The sequence below is a fragment of the Anomaloglossus baeobatrachus genome, chromosome 7, assembly GCF_048569485.1.
Source record: "Anomaloglossus baeobatrachus isolate aAnoBae1 chromosome 7, aAnoBae1.hap1, whole genome shotgun sequence".
Classification (NCBI taxonomy): Eukaryota; Metazoa; Chordata; class Amphibia; order Anura; family Aromobatidae; genus Anomaloglossus; species Anomaloglossus baeobatrachus.
The window spans coordinates 103,117,151-103,139,670 of NC_134359.1; the positions used below are offsets into that span (position 1 = coordinate 103,117,151).

Genomic DNA, 22,520 nt, shown 5'->3' on the forward strand with positions numbered 1-22,520 from the left:
CTAAGGGCTATACTACAATAGACCCACTTCCTTCCAATAGGCATTTCAGGTTTACAGGCCCTCATGCACGTCTGTATGCAGGGTCATTGGTGAACCTCACAATTTTGGACTGCCCTGGCAAAGGAAAATACTACAAAGACTCAGTTCCTCAAAATGGGCACATTAGACTCAGAGGCCTTTATGTACGTATCTTCTCAGGGACATCGGAGTGCCACACAATGTTTTACGTAAAATCTTTCATGTATTGATCTCAAAAAGTAACATACATTAGCTCTATCTCACTATTGGGTATGTGCCCTTAACATTTCCGCCATGAAAATTAATTTTGGTGTCATTTTGGAAGGTTTTCTGGTGAGTCCGTAAAAATGGCGTAAAACGCGGACAAAATTGTTCAAAGCTGTGACTTTTGAGTGATAAATGCTTCAAGGGGTCTTCCCCATGCTGTTGCCATGTCATTTGAGCACTCTTCTGAGACTTTTGTGCCATTTTTAGGGTTTCTACATGCTGCCGGGGGTCATTTCACAAAAATACTCGGGTCTCCCATAGGATAACATTGGGCTCGGTGCTCGGGCCGAGTACACGAGTATCTTGGGATGCTCGGCCCGAGCCTCGAGCACCCGAGATTTTTAGTACTCGCTCATCACTACAGCTAACCACTCATGGGGTTTTTGCCTTCCTCTGGAACATGTTGTTAGGTTAGAGGTTGAACTCGATGGAGTTTTGTCTACTTCCTCACTGCAATATGACATTTTATAAATAGTGGCCACATAGGCGGTCTCTATGCATCGGACATCTGCTCCTAGAGTGCACCCAACTTTTTGACTCAAAAGTTTCCGGAAACATTTGTAGAGATGGAATAGTAGAGACATCAAACTTTATTGTGCCCTTATGCATGTAGGAAATCTGAAAAAAGAGCCCTGTTCCATGTGCCTTCCTGCCTACTCTGCACCAATTTCATTGGAGACTGGATGGTCTGCCCATTAGAGCCTATTGTCCACCTTGCAGCTTCTCCAAAATAGCCAACAGAAGACAACGTGTCACGTCCCTTTGCAAGCATTACTAATTCTTTATTTCAGTGATTGGTTGTACCTTCACTAATCAGACATTAGTGGCACATTGCTAGGGTATGCCACCAATGTATTCTTGAGCCAATCACTTCAACAAAACGATATGGGTAACTTAAAGGAACATCTTTAATATCACAAAGATGTACTATTCTGGAGTAATCCTTCATCTGTAGTCTATAACTATGAATATGCTGTCTAAGATAACTGTAGGTCAGAAAAGATGACTGATACCTATTGGTGAGACAATTACATGATGAAAATGTATCATGAAGAGGAAATATCATGATTCACTGACCTCTAGTTATTGGCACGCCGTGATGGAGTTGTAGAGACCAAAATGTAGTTGGTTTTATTCCACTCCTCAATTATGTGTGACATCCTGATGATCTCTCCAGCAATAAAAAGGTTAATCACTTTGACCTAGGGAACAGGAAAAAGACTTATAGCAGGAACATTTTTTGAAGTTTTCCCTAGGGAGAGAATAAGGAATAACATTAGCCAGGCTGCTGTTCTGGGCTTGGCAGCATGTGTCTGGGTCAATGGAACATTTCCTTTACTCACAAGTGGAGCAGGATTAACAAAGCCATGTTATCACCGCAGATAAAGAGAAATCGGTCCTGACACTGATGGAAAATAACAGATGATGCAATCGAGTAAAGAGCAGACTTTGGGTACTGTAGCATCTTGATATATGTCAACACAATAGTCTAGACCTTCTTTGTAGACTAAGCACAGATAAATGCTGAGCATATACCAGTAACATGATTGATTAATGCACTATTCTTTATTTATATCCCCTGAAAATATTCTATAAAGAACTCATGTATAGATCTCTATGTAGAAATCTCTTCTGAAAAGCAGTCCTTACGGCCATTAGTAGGTCAAGAGTGCACCTGCAGGGGCCTCCGGTACCATCTAATTCCCGAAGATAACATTTAAAAAAATATTATATTTGCATGTTAAATTAAATTTAAAAAATATATATAATTAAATAAAAACTGTTTTCAAATTCTGAATATTTTGGACTGGCAAGGCTGGCATTAGCACCACATACGTCTGGGCAGATGACAGAGCCTAAAAGACATGAGGGCCATGACTATAGAAAACATGCTTCACAATAGTCAAGTCAAGGGTGGATCAGACAGGGGGCTCAAGTAAACCTGATGCTGGCCGTGATGGACACATAATGGGATCCTAGTTATTGGATGGTATGATATGGTAGATGTTGGATTTGAATATTTTTTTTATGAGATATTATTTTGTGGTGCTCAATAAATATGATCATTTTTGGTTTTCATTGAATATGTGTAGGAATTTGTAAAAAGATTGTTTGCTATAGTAACTTATATAGCACCATCATATTCTGCCACGCTTTACAGACATGATCATCACTGTCTCCCTTGAGGCTCACAATCTAAATTCCCTATTAGTGTTTCTTTGGAGCAGTGGTCCCCAACTTTTCTTTCACTGAGAGCCACAATGGTCGCGATCTACATAAAAAATCCCCATGTGGTGACATCCAGTGACTGCCCTTGCAGAGGTGACAGCCATTGTCATCATAAATCACACCAAGAATTTGTGCCATGGCAGAAATAACATGCTACAGATCACAGTAACATACCTGCTAGCATTCCAAATACTGCCAATCAAAACAGTGAAACTATAATCGATCTCTATTCATCTCAGGTGCTAGTTACTGATGAAGGCCATGTTTGGGCCGCAATGTCTGACTTGACTATACTGAGTATGAAATAAAAAAATCATCATATTTTACTGAATTCAGGAGTGCCTTGTATAAATTACTATAGTACTTGTAACTAGTGATGAGTGAGCACTACCATGCTCGGGAGATCAGTACTCGTGACTAGTGATGAGCGGGCACTACCATGCTTGGGCACTCAGTACTCATAATGAGCAATTGGTTGCTCGGACAGGTTCTAATCGAGTACCAAGTGTAATGAAAGTCAATTGGAAACTTGAGCATTTTTCTGGAAGATCTTCTGGAAAAATGCTCAAGTTTCCCATTGACTTTCATTATACTCAGTAAATTAGTAGAGCCCATCTGAGCATCCAACAGTTGGTTACAAGTACTAATCTCCCGAGCATGGTAGTGCTCGCTCATTACTAGTTATGAGTACTGATCTCTCGAGCATGGTAGTGCTCACTCATCACTAGTTACGAGTACTGATCTCCCGAGCATGATAGTGCTCGCTCATTACTAGTTATGAGTACTGAGCTCCAGACCATAGTAGTGCTCGCTCATCACTAGTTATTAGTACCGAGCACTCGAGCATGGTAGTGTTCGCTCATCACTAGTTATTAGTACCGAGCACCCGAGCGTGGTAGTGCTCGCTCATCACTAGTTACGAGTACCTAGCACCCGAGCGTGGTAGTGCTCGCTCATCACTAGTTACGAGTACCTAGCACCCGAGCGTGGTAGTGTTCGCTCATCACTAGTTATTAGTATCGAGCACCCAAGCGTGGTAGTGCTCGCTCATCACTAGTTACGAGTACCTAGCACCCGAGCATGGTAGTGCCCGCTCATCACTAATAGCTTACTTACATGCAGTGGTTCCCACCTTAGCCCCATTTAGAATATTCACATCAATCATTCCCACCACAGGGTGGCATCCATCTCCAATCACCCCTCCAGCTGGCTGGATCACTAAATTTCCAGCTAAACATATGTATATACCGTAACACCCCCATGGCAAGTACAGTATATGTGCATTAAATATCTGACCTTGTTTACACGGCTACTCACGTCATGATCTGAACACCAACTTTTCATAGCTGTTTGATAGACCTGTTGCTAGCGCACCAAACTGGCTGACATTCGTGAACCACACATCATGGGTCCATGAGCCACATGTGGCTCCCATGCCACAGGTTATAGGTAGATGCTGTAATATGTGGGAGGAAACCAGAGTACTCTGAGGAAACACAAACATACAAATACTTTGCAGATGTTGTTTTTGGTAGTATTTTAACCTGTGATCCCAGGGCTGTGAGGCTACAGTGCTAACCACTGAGCCAGCGATTTATCACTATCCTATATTCTGTAAGATAATTGACTACATGTTGCCTATTCTGGAAGTTTATTCTTAAATTACCGTTTTTTCTTTGCAGTGTGTGCAGGAACAGAGAACAAACTGAGCTCTCTATCTGATCTGGACCAACAGTACAAGTCCCTACGAAAGTACTATGAGAACTGTGAAGTGGTCATGGGGAATCTGGAGATCACCAGCATCGAGCATGGGCGCAACCTCAGCTTCCTGCGGGTAAGCGTCACTGGATTTGTATTTTAGAACCTGTATAGTTTTTTTTCAGTATTATTACTATGACAAACATTGATAAATGTAGGCAGATTGTGTCTCATTTTCCCTTCATATGTGTGCCCTAATAAAGGAAGCATACACCTGGCTTAAATTTCCGTTATCATGACGTTTCATGTTACAAATTAAGTTTTATAAATTGAAATCATTAACAAAATTTGCAAAAAAATAATGGTGGACATCTGAATAGACTACCTTAAAGGAGTTTTCTCTTGTTTTACAGTAATTTTCTATCCAAAGGATAGGGGATAACTTTCGGATTGATGGGGTTCTGACCACCTTGGCGGTAATGAGAATCGGAGCTCTTTAGAGCTCTAGTTGAATGGAACGGAGATCGATTAAGCACAATACATCTCTATTCATTCTATTAGTGGCACCTAAGATCAGCCGAATTCTGCGCTCAGCCATTTTGGGAGTCCCATAAAGAATTAATGTACTGGCAGTGTGCAAAATCGAACTCTGCTCCATTTAGCTGGGGAACAGTTCAGTTTGATTATTAAATTTGGCAGGGGAAATTCCAGAAAAATGTCAGGAGGGAAGCAGCTGCAAGAAATTAATGCCAAAAGTTGCTGAATGGAAAATAAATTTGCCAATCCTTCATAAAGATAACTTGTTCTACCTGCCATAATATGGCATATGTAGGTCAAAGTGGTGTCCCTTATGGGGTGCCTTCTTCTATGAGTCAACTCAGAAATCTGTAAATAGCTATCTGTAATTTGATGGAACTGAGAAAGCCATGTTTTACATGATTGACTATTCATTCAATCAAATTTTTTTTAAATATTTTATCATACTTTGTAAATATTTTATAATACTTTTCCATGGCACAACACTGACGACATGACACTCTAGTACAATGTAAAGTAGTCAATGTATAGCTTGGATAACAGTGTAAATTTGTTGTTCCCTCTAAACCTTTCACCTAACACTAGCTCAGCACACAGCTATTCATTTATAAACCAAAATATTTTGTGTAGATACCACTATTTTCAAACACTGCCTTAACCCTCTTGAGCATAAAGTTCACTACAGCTTCACAGGAGCCACTGGACTCCTGTTCCATCCTCCATGACAGCATCATGGAGCTGGTGGATGTTAGAGACCTTGCGCTCCTCCACTTTACGTTTCAAGATGCCCCACAGATGTTCAATAGGGTTTAAGTCGTGATTAGTCCAGCACCTTTACCCTCAGTTTCTTTAGCAAAGCTGTAGTCATCTTGAGGTGTGTTTGAGGTTGTTATCATGTTGGAATACTGCCCTGCAGCCCAGTTTCCGAAGGGAAGGGATCATGTTCGGCTTCAGTATGTTATGTTAGCGTTCATGGTTCCCTCAATGAACTGCAGCTCTCCATAGCCAGCTGCACTGATGCAACCCCAAACCATGACACTCTCACCATTATGCTTGACTGTAGGCAAGACACAGATTTCCATGTATTCCTCGCCTGGTTGACGCCACACACATTGACACCATCTAAACCAAATAAGTTTATCTTGGTCTCATCAAACCACAGGACATGGTTCCAGTAATCCATGTCCTTAGTCTGCTTGTCTTCAGCAAACTGTTTGTGGACTTTTTTGTGTATCATCTTGAGAAGACATTATCTTCTAGGATGACAGCCATGCACACCAATTTGATCCAGTGTGCAGTGTATGGTCTGAGCACTGACAGGCTGTGCTTCCCCCAACCTCCCTGTAACCTCTGTAGCAATGTTGGTAGCACTCAGCATCTGTTTTAAAAAAACAACCTCTAGATATGAAGCTGAGCACATGTTCTCAAGTTCTTTGGTTGACCATGAGGCCTATTCTGAGTGGAACCTGTCTTGTTAAACCCCTGCATAGTCTTGGCCACAGGGCTGCAGCTCAGTGTCAGGGTGTTGGCAATTTTCTTATAGCCTAGGCCGTCTAAATGCAGAGCAAGAATTATTTCCATGTTTAACTTCCAGTGACCAGTTTGAGAGTATGTCAACCATAACTCCAAACGTAACACACCTGCTCCCCATTCACACCTGAGACCTTGTAACTCTAATGAGTCACATGACACCGGGGAGGGAAAATGGCTAAATGAGCACAATTTGTCCATTTTCACTTAGGGGTGTACTCACTTTTGTTGCCAGCGGTTTAGATATCAATGGCTGTGTGTTGAGTTATTTAGAGAACACCAAATTTACCCTGTTATACAAGCTGTACACTGACTACTGTACATTGTATCAAAGTGTCATATCTTCAGTGTTGTCCCATGACAAGATATAATAAAATATTTACAAACCTTTTGTGATACATTAGCATAGTGTCCGTCTGCACATTTCATTGAAATTTTGCACTTTACTATTTTCAAGATATTATTTAAAAAATTGCTTGTACTGTACGCTACTGTTCTGGACGGTATAAAGGAAGAGCGGCTTTCCGTAGCTTCCCCGGGCTGACGTTTTGGCAGCTGATAAGATGAAGCAGAATTTGTAGTGAAAGAGGGATAGATACAAGCAGAACTTGTCACTATTGACATGAGCCATGTGCCCGCAGCTTCTGACCCAGGGGAGAGGCGACTGGGGGAGATACTGTCAATCCGCATGACATGCAAGCTACACTTCATCAACATGAGAAGTGGTCCGCTATTTACCTCCTTTCTATTTTCTAAATAAAAAAAAATCAAGCAGTTAACTCATAGTGAACAAGTGTGAAGAGTAGTAAATACCGCCGGCAAAGGTTACCCAAGAGCGTCGAGGCAGGCAGACGCAGGATCCTGCGTGAGCACTAAATGCTGCACAACAGTCCTTTTCATTGGGATCTCTGTCTAATTATGGATGAAATGAAACTACAGAACTCATTACACATATCATTTAAGCTGAGTCTAAATCACGCCGGCTTTCCCAGAGGTAAAAGGTAGCCGCTCACACACAATGTTCCAACCTAATAAATCCATTTTTCATTTAAATACCTCAACCAGTAGAGACGGTGCTGCTATTCTCTGCTGCGCCGCAGTCCCTGGTGTAAAATGTTATAATGCCTGATTGCATTGTAATCAGCAAACAACATAATGATCTCCAGAATAAAATGTGTTAACAAAAATAACATGTAGTTGCTTTTAGATTTTTTTGTATTAATGCAGAGTATGAAGGAACGCTTACTGCAAACGATAGGTAATCAATGAAAGTAAATATTGCAACCAGATCAGCTTATATCATTCTAAAACTAATTTAAAAAAGTAGGCTAGGTCATCAATATGGGATTAGCGGGGTCAACCGCTGGCTCCCTTACTGATCAACTGATTGAAGGAGCTCCAGTGCTCGATTGACTGCTGCAGCCTCTGCATTACCGTAAAGGAGAAAGGAGGGGTGGTCCAGCTCGACTGTGGTGGAGTCCGGCATGCATGGATTAAACACTCTGAAAGTGCAGGAGGTGCAAGGACATAGAAGGAGGATCCATCTTCCGGAATATAATAAAGTCTTCAAGCTTTTAATATAAAATATTGTCATCAGAAACTGGATAGGGTCAGGAAGCCCAGGTATGGCAACGCGTTTCGAACGCTACCTGCGTTCTTTATCAAGCCTTAAGGGGGCTTTACACGCAACAACATCACTAACGAGATGTCGTTGGGGTCACGGAATTCGTGACGCACATCTGGCCCCGTTAGAGACGTCGTTGCGTGTGAAACGTAGGAACGACAATTAACGATCAAAAATACTCACCATATCGTTGATCGTTGACACGTCGTTCTAATCCCAATTATCGTTGCTGTTGCAGGACGCAGGTTGTTCGTCGTTCCTGCGGCAGCACACATCGCTATGTGTTACACCGCAGGAGCGAGGAACATCACCATACCTGCGGCCGCCGCTAATGAGGAAAGAAGGAGGTGGGCGGGATGTTCAGCCCGCTCATCTCCGCCCCTCCGCTTCTATTGGGCAGCTGCTTGGTGACGCCGCTGTGACGCCGAACTTACTGCCATCTTAGAAAGGAGGCGGTTCGCCAGCCACAGCGACATCGCTAGGCAGGTAAGTATGTGTGACGGGTGTTAGCAATGTTGTGCGCCATGGACAGCAATTTGCCCCATGACGCAAAACCGACGGGGGTGGGTGCTTTCACCAGCGACATCGCTAGCGATGTCGCTGTGTGTAAAGCCTGCTTTAGTCCGGAAGCTGGATCCTCCTACTTTGTCTCTGCATTACCGTGTTTCCCCCAAAACTATGACATGGCCTTATATTATTTTTTCCTCCGACAGATACATTAGGCCTTATTTTCAGGGGATGTCTAATATTTTCCCATAAACAACAATCCACATTGATTCTTGAACAAAAAAAAATCAATCACGTCATCACATTCTGAAACATCAATATTTTGTGTTAATTCTGTTCCTGGTTCAGATGCACATTTTCTTATTTGATCTGTTATTTTCACGGTGTGGAACCAGTCTATAGTGGTGGGTACATACCATCTTTACAAAGGTTTAAATTACATGCTTACTTTTATTATTCTCTATGTGCTGCTAAGTTTACCCCAAAAGAAAGAAGACACCCCCTAAAAGAATCACACTTACCAGACCCCAAACACCAGATCCAAACAATTAAGAATTGGTAAGTGAATGGGCCCTCACATACAAATCAATGTCGCTGTCAGGTCCCCTTGCGTTCTACAGTGGTTGGTTCCCCTTGGTGGCAGGAGGCAGTATAACTTGCATGGAGTGATACTGGTACCTGATCTGTTTGTGAGAGCTGCAGTGCAATGCAGCTGGAAGGACAAAGGACCTGACTATGATGCAGATCTCTGTGTGAGAGCCCATCCACCACCAGCACTTGCCAACTGTAGTTGTTTAGGGTCTGATGAGTGTGATTTTATTTTATTTTATTTTTTTTTTGGTGGGGTCTGCCTTCTTTCAGTGGTGTCTGATTTCTTTGATGATGAAGAGTCCTGCTGTATTCTTTAACTTTAGCTATTCGGACACTTCCTTATGGAACTACAACTAAAACTTATTTTTGGACTAGGGCTTATAATTTAAGTATGCTCAAAAAAGTGCCCAAAATCCTACTAGGGCTTATTTTTGGGATAGGTCTTATTTTTGAGGAAACAGGGTATTTGCTAGGCACAGCTCAGTAAGTTTTATGCATTCATTTAAATGGGCCTGAGCTGCAGTGCCAGGCTCAGCCATGGTTACCAACTGTCCCAGATTTCCAAAGACATCTCATTTATGTAAACCCCACCTAAAAGTCGGTGTTCTGGGTAAGATTAGAGTGGAGCCTGAAGGGACTCTGTCAGCATAGAATGACTGTTCAAACCAAGCACAGGCACTTGTGCGTCATGTCAGGCAGGGCTGGCTCTAGGTTTTTGTGGGCCCCGGGCGGAAGAGCCCTAGTGGGCCCCATAAACACGCAGACACACACACATACACAGATACAGATACGTACATATACATATTTAAAGACAAACTCACAAAATACATCATATAAACAGACAAATCTATATAGTCATATACACTGGCATACATAGATACACATCATACATGCCTACAGACAGACACACACAGCTCTGCTGCATACAGACACACACACTGCTCTGCTGCATACATACAGAGACACACACACTGCTCTGCTGCATACATACGGACAGACACACACACTGCTGCTGCATACAAACATACAGAGACACACATACTGCTTTGCTGCATACATACATACAGACACGGCTCTGCTGCATACATAGACACACACAGCTCTGCTGCATACATACAGACACACACACAGCTCTGCTGCATACATACAGACACACACTGCTCTGCTGCATACATACAAACACATTCACACTGCTCTGGTGGCTTTTCCTCTTTTGAAAAAGCCGGCCGCCCATTATTCAATCTCATATTCACTGCTTCCCCCGCCCACCGGCGCCTATGATTGGTTGCAGTCAGACCCGCCCCCACGCTGATTTACAGCTGTCTCACTGCAACCAATCACAGCGGCTGGTGGGCGGGTCTATATCGTGCAGTACAATAAATGAATAAATAAATAATTAAAAAAAAAACGGCGTGCGGTCCCCCCCAATTTTGATACCAGCCAAGGTAAAGCCACACGGCTGAAGGCTGGTATTCTCAGGATGGGGAGCCCCCACATTATGGGGAGCCCCCCAGCCTAAAAATATAAGCCAGCAGCCGCCTGGAATTGCCGCATCCATTACATGCGACAGTCCCGGGACTCAACCCGGCTCATCCCGAATTGCCCTGGTGCGGTGGCAATCGAGGTAATAAGGAGTTAATGTTAGCATCCCATAGCTGCCACTAAGTCCTAGGTTAATCATGGCAGGCGTCTCCTCGAGATACCTTCCATGATTAACCTGTAAGTGAAAGTAAATAAACACATACACCCGAAAAAATCCTTTATTTGGAATAAATGACAAAAAAACACCCTCTTTCACCACTTTATTAAAATCCCCAAATACCCCTCCAGGTCCAGCGTAATCCACACGAGGTCCCGCATCCAGCTCTGCTACATGAAGTTGACAGGAGCGACCGTTGAACACCGCCACTCCTGTGAGCTCCACGCAGCAACTGAAGTGAATCGCGCTGTCAGCGGGGACGTCACTGAGGTAATGCCGGTGTGTGTGTGCGGTGATGATGGGTGCGGTAGTGCCGGTGTGTGTGCGGTGATGATGAGGGCTGTAGTGTCGGGATGTATGCGGGGATGTCAGGGTGTGTGCGGTGAAGATGTGGGCGGTAATGTCGGGATGTGTGCGGTGAAGATGTGGGCGGTAATGTCGGGATGTGTGTGGTGAAGATTTGTGCGGTAATGTCGGGATGTGTGCGGTAATGTCGGGATGTGTGCGGGGATGTCGGGATGTGTGCTGTGATGTCGGGATGTGTGCGGTGATGTCGGGATGTGTGCGGTAATGTCGGGATGTGTACAGTAATGTCGGGAGGTGTGCGGTGATGTTGGGAGGTGTGCGGTGATGTTGGGAGGTGTGCGGTGATGTCGGGATGTGTGCGGTGATGTCGGGATGTGTGCGGTGATGTCGGGATGTGTGTGGTGATGTCGGGAGGTGTGCGGTGATGTCGGGAGGTGTGCGGTCATGTCGGGAGGTGTGCGGTCATGTCGGGAGGTGTGCGGTGATGTTGGGATGTGTGCGGTGATGTCGGGAGGTATGCGGTGATGTCGGGAGGTGTGCGGTGATGTTGGGAGGTGTGCAGTAATGTCGGGATGTGTGCGGTGATGTCGGGAGGTGTGCGGTAATGTTGGGAGGTGTGCGGTAATGTCGGGATGTGTGTGGTAATGTCGGGATGTGTGCGGTGACGTCGGGATGTGTGCGGTGATGTCGGGATGTGTGCGGTGATGTCGGGATGTGTGCGGTGATGTCGGGGGCACTAGAACTGAAGGAGAGTGGGCAGGGCCCGGGGGCAGCTGAAGTGACGAGTCTGAGTGGGCCCCCCCAGCTCTCCAGGGCCCCGGCATTTGCCCGGGTATGCCGGGTGCTGACGCCGGCCCTGATGTCAGGGCCAATCATTGAAATACTTTTTCCTGCCTAATTGTTTTCCCTCAATATACACCCTGCCCTCTTCTTTGATTGACAGCTCATACTTCATAGAGTCAGACAAAGGTGGAGATAGATGGAAAACAAGCATTTGGGAAAGTGTATGTAAATGATTAGCCCAGACATGATGCATGAGTGCCTGTACATGGTTTGAACAGCCTTTCTATGCTTATGTATCCTTACAACGTTACCAAAAATATTGGTAACTAAGCACAGCCAGCATAAAATGTTTACAGGTGTGCCTGGTAAACAATGAAAAAGTTACACAGCTCACAACAGGGCCAAGATCGAATGTAGATCAGTCATTTAATTCTGCTATGGAACCACTGTTTCCAAAAGGCACATGTGGAGCCCCGCATTACCTTCAGGTCGCCTCCGGGTCTTCAGGGACTCCACGTGATGGGATTCTTCTGGCCACGGGTAGGTCAGGTTAACTTCTATGGGAATCGTGATGCCACTCTCGGTATTTGCGGTCAGGGGGTGACCGCCACTGCAGTTTAGGGGATGCCTGGGGCTGATGTTAGATGCAGTAAGTTGTTGTGGCCTCCCGAGAGTGAGGCTGGCCCCAGGGCTCAGTGTAAGAGTGTAGTACCACAGGTCGCAGAAGAACTCACACACAAGCAGCAATGTCTTTCTGGGTTTTTACTCACATTCAGATGGTAGCTGTGAGTCAACCCGGGCGATGCTGTGATGAACCAGGAGGAACCAAGTATCCCTTCAGCTGATGTAGGGGTGACTGCTGAGTCGCCTTCCTTGCCCTTCTTGTTTTGAGGTGACTCCTACTTGTAGTATTGCTAGAATCACCCAGGGAAGTCGCAACTGCCGTTCTCCCCTTTCTGGCCCGTTTGCGAGCAGCATGGACCGAGTAATTCTGGCTGCTTGCCTTCTGTCACTTATGGGCCCCCTCGTTGCTGCTGTAGCTGCAAACTCTGTATAGGTTGGTGAGGCACATAAAGGGCCCTCACCAGCAGGTTTGGCAGGCCAACTGAATGGGCCCCTGCTCTGGGGACCTGTTTCCCCATGCAGGCTGGGTCTACTGGCAGTCCCCTTACTCAGTCACCTCTGCACCAGGTGGATTTCAGGCACTGACTGGTGCAGTGTCTGACAGGGCCCTGCTCCTCTGCTCTGCCCTCCAGACGTGGCTCCTCCACTCCTTCTCCTTTGGCTGCCTCTGCACAACTCCCTGTCTCCAGTCCCACACCCACCACTAGCGGGGAGGTGAGGGCCACACCCCCTCCCTGAGTCTTCTCAGGGGTCCCCTCTAAGCTGTGTGTGTTCCTGGTTCAAAGTGTCTGTGTTTGTCCACACCCTAGTCAGCCTCTGGAATTACCTGTATTGAACTGACCCAGCATGGGTGCAGTACTCAGTGGTGCCTGACCAGGTCAGGGGCGCCACACACAGACAAGCGTATATCATGGCTGAGTAACCATGGGTCTCCCCAGCCTGAGAATACCAGCCCCCAGCTGTCTGCTTTTTCATGGCTGTGTTTCAAAATTGGGTTGGACGGCAAGCTGATTTTAAAGTTTAATTAAATATTTTTTTAAAAAGCAGCATGCGGTCCCTCTAAACACAGCCAAGATAAGCGCACGGCTGGGGGCTGCAGCCTTAGCCGTATGCTTTATCTGTGCTAGGTGTCATAATATGGGGGACCCTACAACAATTTATTTATTTATTTATTTATTTTTACACTATAGACACACAGACAACATCTGTGATTGAAAGCAGTCAGACACACTGTCACACAGAGTGGGGGCGTATCTGATTGCAACCAATCAGAGATGAAGGGACTGCCGGTGGGCGGGGAAAGCAGTGCATATGAATAAGGAATAATGAGCTGCCCCAGAAGTACAAGGTGGGCCATAAGTATGGATACACCCTGATAAAATGGAAAAGGTTGCTGATATCACCTTACCGTTTGTGGCATATTAGTACATGGGAGGGGCAAAACATTTGAGGCCGGGTAACGCCCATGGCAGCCATCTGCAAAGCCGCCATTTTGAAATCAACTTTACTCTTTTTTATCAGGGTGTATCCATACTTATGGCCCACCCTGTAGTATGAATGGCAATGGAAGTAGCATTACAGCTGCGCGGGACACTGGTAAGTATATCGCACCTGCTGTTTTGCCCTTTTTATTATTTCTTTATTTTTCCTTTATTTTTTTTAATTACCCAGGTGACCTGATCCAGATTGGTATCCGGAGTTCTCTGAGAACTTCGGGCCCAGGGTCGGTGCACAGGTAGTTTGTAACCTGTGCGGATTTGGACTTTTACAGTCGTGGTCTGACCACCATTACTTACAAATACTGAGATAAAAAAACTAACCAAATATTCAATGTATATATGTGGCCTTAGTGCCCTGCGTGAATAAGCCGTCGTGAGTTTGCCTGACTACCCTCCATTCACTTCTGACTGATGAAGATAGAGATGCCTTTTATAACATTACATATGCTGCTATAAATGAAAAGGTTACCGCGAACGCTTGTCACGCGGTCTTTCAGAAAGTGCAGCAATTCTTACTTGGATAAATGATATTATTTATTTATTTTGTTGTTCTGATCACTTCGGGAATAAATTATAAAATGTGAACGGAGTCTGGAATGATTTTTTCTTTCTCATTTGAATAACAAGGAGCAGCATAGTGTACGTCTTGTTTTCTAGGCTCAAAATAAATTCACTGAGCGCCCGCACAGAACTATAATCACAGGCCTGAACCTCGGCTATTAATATCAGAAATTAGGTACAAATAATGGAAAAATGCAAACGCTATTTGTAGTTTTTTTCCTAGTTGTTCAGCTCTGGTCTTCGGAGGGTTTCAGGGTTACTGCGTGATGTGCGTTTTAAGCTGCTAAACTGCTGACATTGATTACAGATATGAAAATGCTGCAAATTTAAAGAGTTTTCTCGCCACAGTGGAATAGAGAGGCCATGGGGAAGTATTGTTACAATTTTGCTTGTAGCATAAAATATATAGAATTAGAATGGCAATCACGAGTAATATCAAAGAAATTTTCCAGTAAACAAGCTCGTTTTTCCTACTTATTACAGTGGATTTAGAAGGAACACAATTCTACCCTGCTGGAAATCCGCTGTAAAGTCTTTGTTGCTCACATGGGGATTTTGATGCAGATTTAGATCCAGATTTGAGTAACCATGCTAAATTAACCACCATAACATTGAGGGAACTGTTTTCTTTATCAGTCCCATTGAACGTAAAAGCGATGGTTACCCATGCGCTCATCAGTGGTGGGGTCCTCAGTTGTCAGACCTCAATGATTATGGATTTAAAACCTATCTTGGTGATAAATATATTTAAATAATTATTTTCTTTGTACATACAGACATATCTTCCCCTGCTACCATTACTGTTAGCTGAAGTATTGGCATGAGATAACCCCTGAGATGTAGCATGAAATAGTGAGGTCCATTATTACAAATTTTTGGATGAACATCATTTTTTAGATTAAAGGGATTTTCCACTGCTATTTCATGCCCTTGCTATATATCATAGCTCTTCAAATCAATGTATTTTATAATATACTTGTAGTGGATGTGTAGCTTCTATGAACACATCTCAGCAGGGATCACATAGTACTGGATTGCTATGTAGATTCTTCTTCCTTCTCTGTTATGTCTGATACTTCCTTTTCCGGCACAGAAATCACACCAAATGAAAGGAAGTTGTCACTGGGCTCCTGATGGTGGGTGTGGACATTTTGGAGTTAATCATAATTTGTCTGCCTCGCCTCCTCACAATTTCAGCTGACAGTTTAATTCAGCAGTAGCAGCACAGGCCAACACCTTTGCTTTTGAAATGCAGATTGCAGCACTTCACTAGCAAAGGGGTCCATTCACTACTAATACCAACTGAGCTGTGTTCATTCTATGCATTTGCAAGCTAAACTTTACTATTGTTTAATCTGTGTTGACTCATCTCATTGTTACCTCCCTTAGCCCTTTAGAGGGCTGATCTTGCCATGGTTCCCTGGTGTCTGTACTAATACAAGCATGTTAGCCTTTACTACAACCTATGACTTCCATGGATTCCGTTATATAGACACTACCATTCTGCAATTGGTATGACCATTATATTGTAATGTCTTGTCTGCATCACCAGTCATTTGTTGCTGCTTATTTTTTATATTTTTGTATTGTCTAAAAATGTTTGTGTTTCTAATAACAGTACATATTTTATACAGCATTCTTCTGAAGTCCACTCTATGTTCTCCTTTTGTTATACCTTTGCTTTTGAATTATAGATTGCAGCAGTTCACTAGCAAAGGAATCCAATCACTGGATGTGGACAGCTGAAAACCACTGAAATTTTCATAATGAAATAGAGTGGCAGGGCTGTACTGGCCATCTGGCCATTGCAGGATGGGCTGGTGCCTACCCTGGGCTGCTCTGACACTTGGTATCTCCCAATTTATTTAGCCGCACAGGGTGGAGAATGCAGGATCACAGGCTACTGCATTGCATTATGGAACTTGTAGTATTAGCACACAGTAAGCCTGGGAAGAGGAGGTGATGGATGTAAACATCAGAGCTGCTGCTGCAGACACCAAGTGATGCTATCTGCATGATAAAAGGTGTATATTACTATAATAAGAGTATGGATGCATTTGGTGGCACATAATAGCACAATTGATGAATAAAAAATGCAATGAGTTAGGGTAGTAGATAACTTATTTAAGGTAAGCCACGTAAAAGATTACGGTATTTTCTAAGAATATTATAAAATGATAGCAACTAAAGAGTGCTGATAGCAATATATTTGCTAATTCAATTTACGATTCTTACATGGACTGTATCATGTCAAAAAACAATAACCTGCAGATATGGGGTTAATTTGTAGTTTAATAGCGTTCTAAAACTCCACGGCCATTGCACTGAAAGCCCGGCTATCAGAAGAAAATTAACTTTATTCCTCCTGGCAGCCTCAGGCTTTCAGTCATATAGGTGGCTGACAGATCCCTGCAGATTAACCCCTTGCAGTTGTGCTATTGTTATAAGTGTAAGTAAAAATATACATTGAAATTTAAATACATAACTGTCTCTTTAAATGTTATGATTTAGATGAAATCTTAGCAAAATGTGACATATAGTCCTATAAAAAATTCTGCACATACTCTATATGTTCCATAATTTGGAATAATCTGTAAATTGTCATAGCTGCAAAGGTGGGAGACCCGTGTGACCATGCAAAAGCCCATTAGGACAATAGCCTGCTCTCTGATACTTCAGTAGTCTGGGAAATGGTGCGAGGGTCAAGACTGTTTTTTTTTCAAGCCGCAAATCAAATTGCAAAGTATTTAAACTGCAAACTTCAGGCTATTTGCAATCTGTTAATCTCTAGTACAGACCCCCTAATGGAAGACAGATTGTTCATTAGTTTATAATTAGGGATGATCGAATACCTCAAATATTCGGCTTCACGAATATCCGACGAATAGGTCGCCAATATGCGAATATTCAATGCGCAATGTAAGTCTATGGGAAGCCTGAATAGTTCTGAATAGTTGTTATTCTGGTTTCCCATAGACTTACATTGCACATCGAATAATCGCGAATAGTCGAATAACAGCAACCTATTCGGCAAATATTCGTGAAGCCGAATATTTGAAGTATTCGATCATCCCTGTTTATGATCTATTCTTTATATATTTTCAAAGTGTTCACATGTATATTAATTCTCAAGTAGCAAGTGGATTACCTTCCATGGCAATATACAATATGAAATGGCTGTATAATTCACTTCTCAGCATGGAAATTGCAACACCAAAAAGGAAAATTCAAGGACTTTTGGAAGTAACAGGATGGATAGACTTAGCTTCTAACACTAAGGGCGGCTTTGCACGTTGCGACATCGCACGTGCGATGTCGGTGGGGTCAAATCGAAAGTGACGCACATCCGGCGTCACTTTTGACATCGTACTGTGTAAATGCTAGATGATACGATGAACGAGCGCAAAAACGTCGTTATCGTATCATCGTTGCATTCACCGACATTTCCATAATGCCGGTGCCGTGACAGGTACGATGTTGTTCCTCGTTCCTGCGGCAGCACACATCGCTGTGTGTAAAGCTGCAGGAGCGAGGAACATCTCCTTACCTGCCGCCGGCGGCTATGCGGAAGGACGGAGGTGGGCGGGATGTTTACATCCTGCTCATCTCCGACCCTCCGCCGCTATTGGCCGCCTGCCATGTGACGTTGCTATGACGCTGCACGACCCGTCCCCTTAGGAAGGAGGCGGGTCACCGGCCAGAGCGACGGTCGCAGGGCAGGTGAGTGCATGTGAAGCTGGTGTAGCGATAATTTTCGCTACGCCAGCTGTCACACGATATCGTACCTGCGACGGGGGCGGGGACTATCGCGTGCGACATTGCAGCATCGGCTTGCGATGTCACAACGTGGAAAGCCCGCCTAAGGCCGGGGCCACACAGGGCACTAGTGCGATGCTCGCATGACACTCGGCTCACGCTGGCAGCACAGCAGGAGCCGAGTGTCATGCTACATCACTGCGACTGCGATCCGACTGTGCGAGTGGACCTGCGGGAGACAGGCCGGCGCTGAGGATGGGCGGGCCAACACTGAGGATGGGTGGGCCATCACGGTGTACCGTGAGTGCAGTGCGATTATTCTCTCGCTCCATTCACTTGAATGAGTGTGAGAGAAAAGAGTCTTGCATTACAATGCTGCGATTGTTTTCTTGGTCCGATTAGGGCTGAGAAAATAATCGCTCATGTGTGCTGACACACAGGGTAAAATTGGTCTGAGTGGAATGCGATGTTTTATCACACTCCACTTGCACCGATTTTCTCGCCGTGTGGCTTGGGCCTACGTAAAAGGGTTCCACTATCAAATAAATGTAATATCGAGCTGTTTGTGTACTTATGAGTATTAGAGAGGTCACCTACCGTACATTTTGCTGCCCCACACCATAATCTCAGGAGTAGGACTTGTGTGACATTTCCTCATCAAGGTCTCTTCCTGGAGTTGCTCACGTGTTCTCCAGGCCAATCTATGGTTATGATTGTGGACAAGACAGAAGCGGGACCTTTTTCTGAAGAGGATAGACTTCCATTGCTCCTTTTCAGCCTCTGATTTCCATCTGGAGACCACAAGATCATCACTATAACCTTGAGGGAAAGTCACACTGTTCCTACTCCCGGGATTATGGGGGGTCTCAGACATTCAAATGTAATCCTGGAGTAAGGCTCTATTAGCCGAAACATATTGGATTTTCCTTGATGTGCCCCCGCCCTCCCCACACTATTATCATGATCTTCAGACTCTTTTAACAAGAATTCAATAAATAGTTTTAACCTTTTTGGAGTGCTGGAGACCATCATCTAATTTGTTTGTAATAGGAAAGCTGCTTTTCTGCAGATCTCAGCTGTGTAGCTGTGATCTGGAGAAATGGAAGAGCAATCAGACTGCTGATCCTTACAGTTCCCTAGGGGGACTAGTAAAATGAAAAAAAAAAGAAAAGTTTTAAAAAATTAAAAAAAATAAGAAAAACCTAAAAGTTCAAATCATCCCCCATTCGCCCCATTGAAAATTAAAGGGTTAAAAAAATAAAATATATTCACATATTTGGTATCGCTGCATTCAGAAATGCCTAATCTATAAAAATATAAACTCAATTAACTTGATAAGTAAATGGCGTAGTGGCAAAAAAATTCCAAACGCCAAACTTAAGTCTTTTGGTCGCCGTGTATTTCACGCAAGATCCGATAACAGGCAATCAAAACTTAGTATCTGCGCAAAAATGGTACGATTAAAACCGTCAGCTCCAGATGCAAAAAATAAGCTATCAGTGAGCCATAGATCCAGACGGATTGTGGAAAATGGCGCAAAAAGTGTGCCTTTTTTGGACAAATTTGTGATTTTTTTTGTAACCCCTTAGATAAAAGTAAACCTATACATGTTTGATATCTACGAACTCATACCGACCTGAGGCATCACATTGACACATCAATTTTACCATATAGTGAACACAGTGAATAAAATATCCCAAAATCAATCAGGCAGTCGCACTTTTTTTGCAATTTTTTCACACTTGATTTTTTTTTGCCATTTTTCAGTACACTACATGGTAAACTAATGGTTTCATTCAAAAGTACAACTCGTCCTCCAAAAATTATGCCCTTACATGGCAAGATTGACGGAAAAATAAAAAAGTTACTGCTCTCAGAAGAAGGGGAGCGAGACAAAAACCCTGGAAAAACGGAAAATGACCCTGGGTGAAGGCGTTAACATATCTATAAATCATGTAATTTCCTTCATTCCAAGACTTTTCAGTCTTGATGTTGCTATTTCAATCTTCAGTATTATAAATTACCCACTTTTACTGACATACAGAGACCCTAGTTAACTTGGCCAATGGACCTCTCTATTAAATTAATAAAACTATTATAGTCGAGCATTAAAGATCAGTGGTTGATGTTTTTCAACAACAATTCCTATTTGTGCCTACTGTTGGTTGCATCACTGTGATTATCTATCACACATTATTGTCATTGGGACTAGATTCAGTACCACAGGGTTGTGATCTAGCTTAAGGCTGCTTTACATGCAGCGACATCGATAGCGATGTCGCTGGTGAAAGCACCCGCCCCCGTCGGTTGTGCGTCATGGGAAAATCGCTGCCCGTGGCGCACAATATCGTTAGTCCCCGTCACACATACTTACCTTCCTAGTAACGTCACTGTGGCCGGCAAACCGCCTCCTTTCTAAGGGGGCGGTTTGTGCGGCGTCACACGGCAGCCGTCCAATAGAAGTGGAGGGGCGGAGAGCAGCCGAAAGAAAGACACGCCCACCTCATTGACGGAGGACGCAGGTACGGTGTTGTTCCTCATTCCCGGGGTGTCACACGTAGCGATGTGTGCTGCCTCAGGAACGACGAACAACCTGCGTCCTGCAACAGCAACGATATTTGGGATTAGAATGACGTGTCAACGATCAACGATTAGGTGAGTAATTTTGATCATTAGCGGTCGTTCTTACATTTCACACGCAACGACGTCGCTAACGAGGCCGGATGTGCATCACGAATTCCGTGACCCCAACGACATCTCATTAGCAATGTTGTTGCGTGTAAAGCCCCCTTTAGAGTCACGCATTTAGTTCTTTATAAGATCACAGAAATCATAATGTGATGCCTGAGAGAAATAACCTGTTTATATACAAGAGACTAAACATATTTGAGTTGCTATATCGCAAATAAGCAAGGACCATAATTATTCATTGGGGAGTTTGAAGGACTCCCTAATGTACACTTACAATTGGAAGCTGCTTTTTACATGCTGTGCCATTGCAATACCGTTTCTCTGTAAACTGAGCAATTTAAGTCATAGATGTGCTGTTGATATTGCCGCGGTCTCTCAGGAATAATTTTAGTAAATAAATACTGGAAGGTGTACAAATGTGAATGCATAAAAGTTTGGAAGAAAACAGCATCTTATTCACACTCTTTCCGCCAGTAGTTATGTTTTTTATTCCTTCAGATTCTCTGTAAACGTTCACAATCTCATATAGAGATTCAAGGTTAAAACCTATGGAAAAAAATACAATATTTTTACATGTACAGGTGTATCTCAATAAATTAGAATATCCTCAAAAAGTGAATTTATTACAGCAATTCAATACAAAAAGGGAAATGCTTATATTATATAGTCATTTCAGAGTGACTTATTTCAAGTGTTTATTTCTGTTAATGTTGATGATTATGGCTTACAGCCACTGAAAACTCAAAAATCATTATCTCAGAAAATTTGAATAATTACCACGAAACATCTGCAAAGGCTAGCACTTAAAATGGTCCCTTAGTCTGGTTCAGTAGGCTACACAATCATGGGGAAGACTGTTGACTTGACAGATGTCCAGAAGGCAGTTATTGACCCACTCCACAAGGAGAGTAAGCCACATAAGGTCATTGCTAAAGAAGCTGGCTGTTCACAGAGTGCTGTATCCAAGAATATTAATTTAAAGTTGAGTGGAAGGAAAAAGTGTGGTAGAAAAAGGTGCACAAGCAATCAGGATAACAGCAGCCTTGATAAAATTGCTAAGAAAAGGTCATTCAAAAATTTAGGGGAGATTCACAAGGTGTGGACTGCTGCTGGAGTCAGTGCTTCAAGAGCCACTACACACAGACGTATCCAAGACATGGGCCACAACTGTCGCATTCCTTGTGTCAAACCACTCATGACCAATAGACAACCCTAGAAGTGTCTTGTCTGGGCGAAGGAGAAAAAGAACTGGACTGTTGCTCAGTTGTCCAAGGGGTTTTCAGATGAAAGTAAATTTTGCATTTCATTTGTAAATCAAGGTCCCAGAGTCTGGAGGAGTTTTGAGGAAGATTTGGGATCGCTGTATCTAGTTTGATGCTGCTTTCCCTAGCTTCCATGTGTTAGTACAACTTCATTCCTGATTGATTTCTATAATGCTTTCTCCTTCAACAATTCATGAGAGATCTCTTTATCCTTGTGCTGACACTGATGCACAAAAGTGTGTCACCCCTCTCTCACCTTGTAGAGTCTGAAGTACGAGCTCACTTTTGGATTGAATGCTTTATCCACTTTCTATAATATGATCTGGCATGCCCATGCA

The 22,520-nt window shown here is 43.5% G+C and overlaps 1 protein-coding gene across 2 annotated transcripts in view; it reads left to right on the forward strand.

Moving 5' to 3' along the window:
* The window catches only part of ERBB4 (erb-b2 receptor tyrosine kinase 4), a 1,420,891-nt gene that overhangs the window by 619,077 nt on the left and 779,294 nt on the right, over window positions 1–22,520 (forward strand). For both annotated transcript variants that reach the window (XM_075317538.1, XM_075317539.1), the window contains exon 2: window positions 4,197–4,348. In XM_075317538.1, the coding sequence (XP_075173653.1) occupies window positions 4,197–4,348 (152 nt within the window). The remainder of the gene's footprint in view (window positions 1–4,196; window positions 4,349–22,520) is intronic.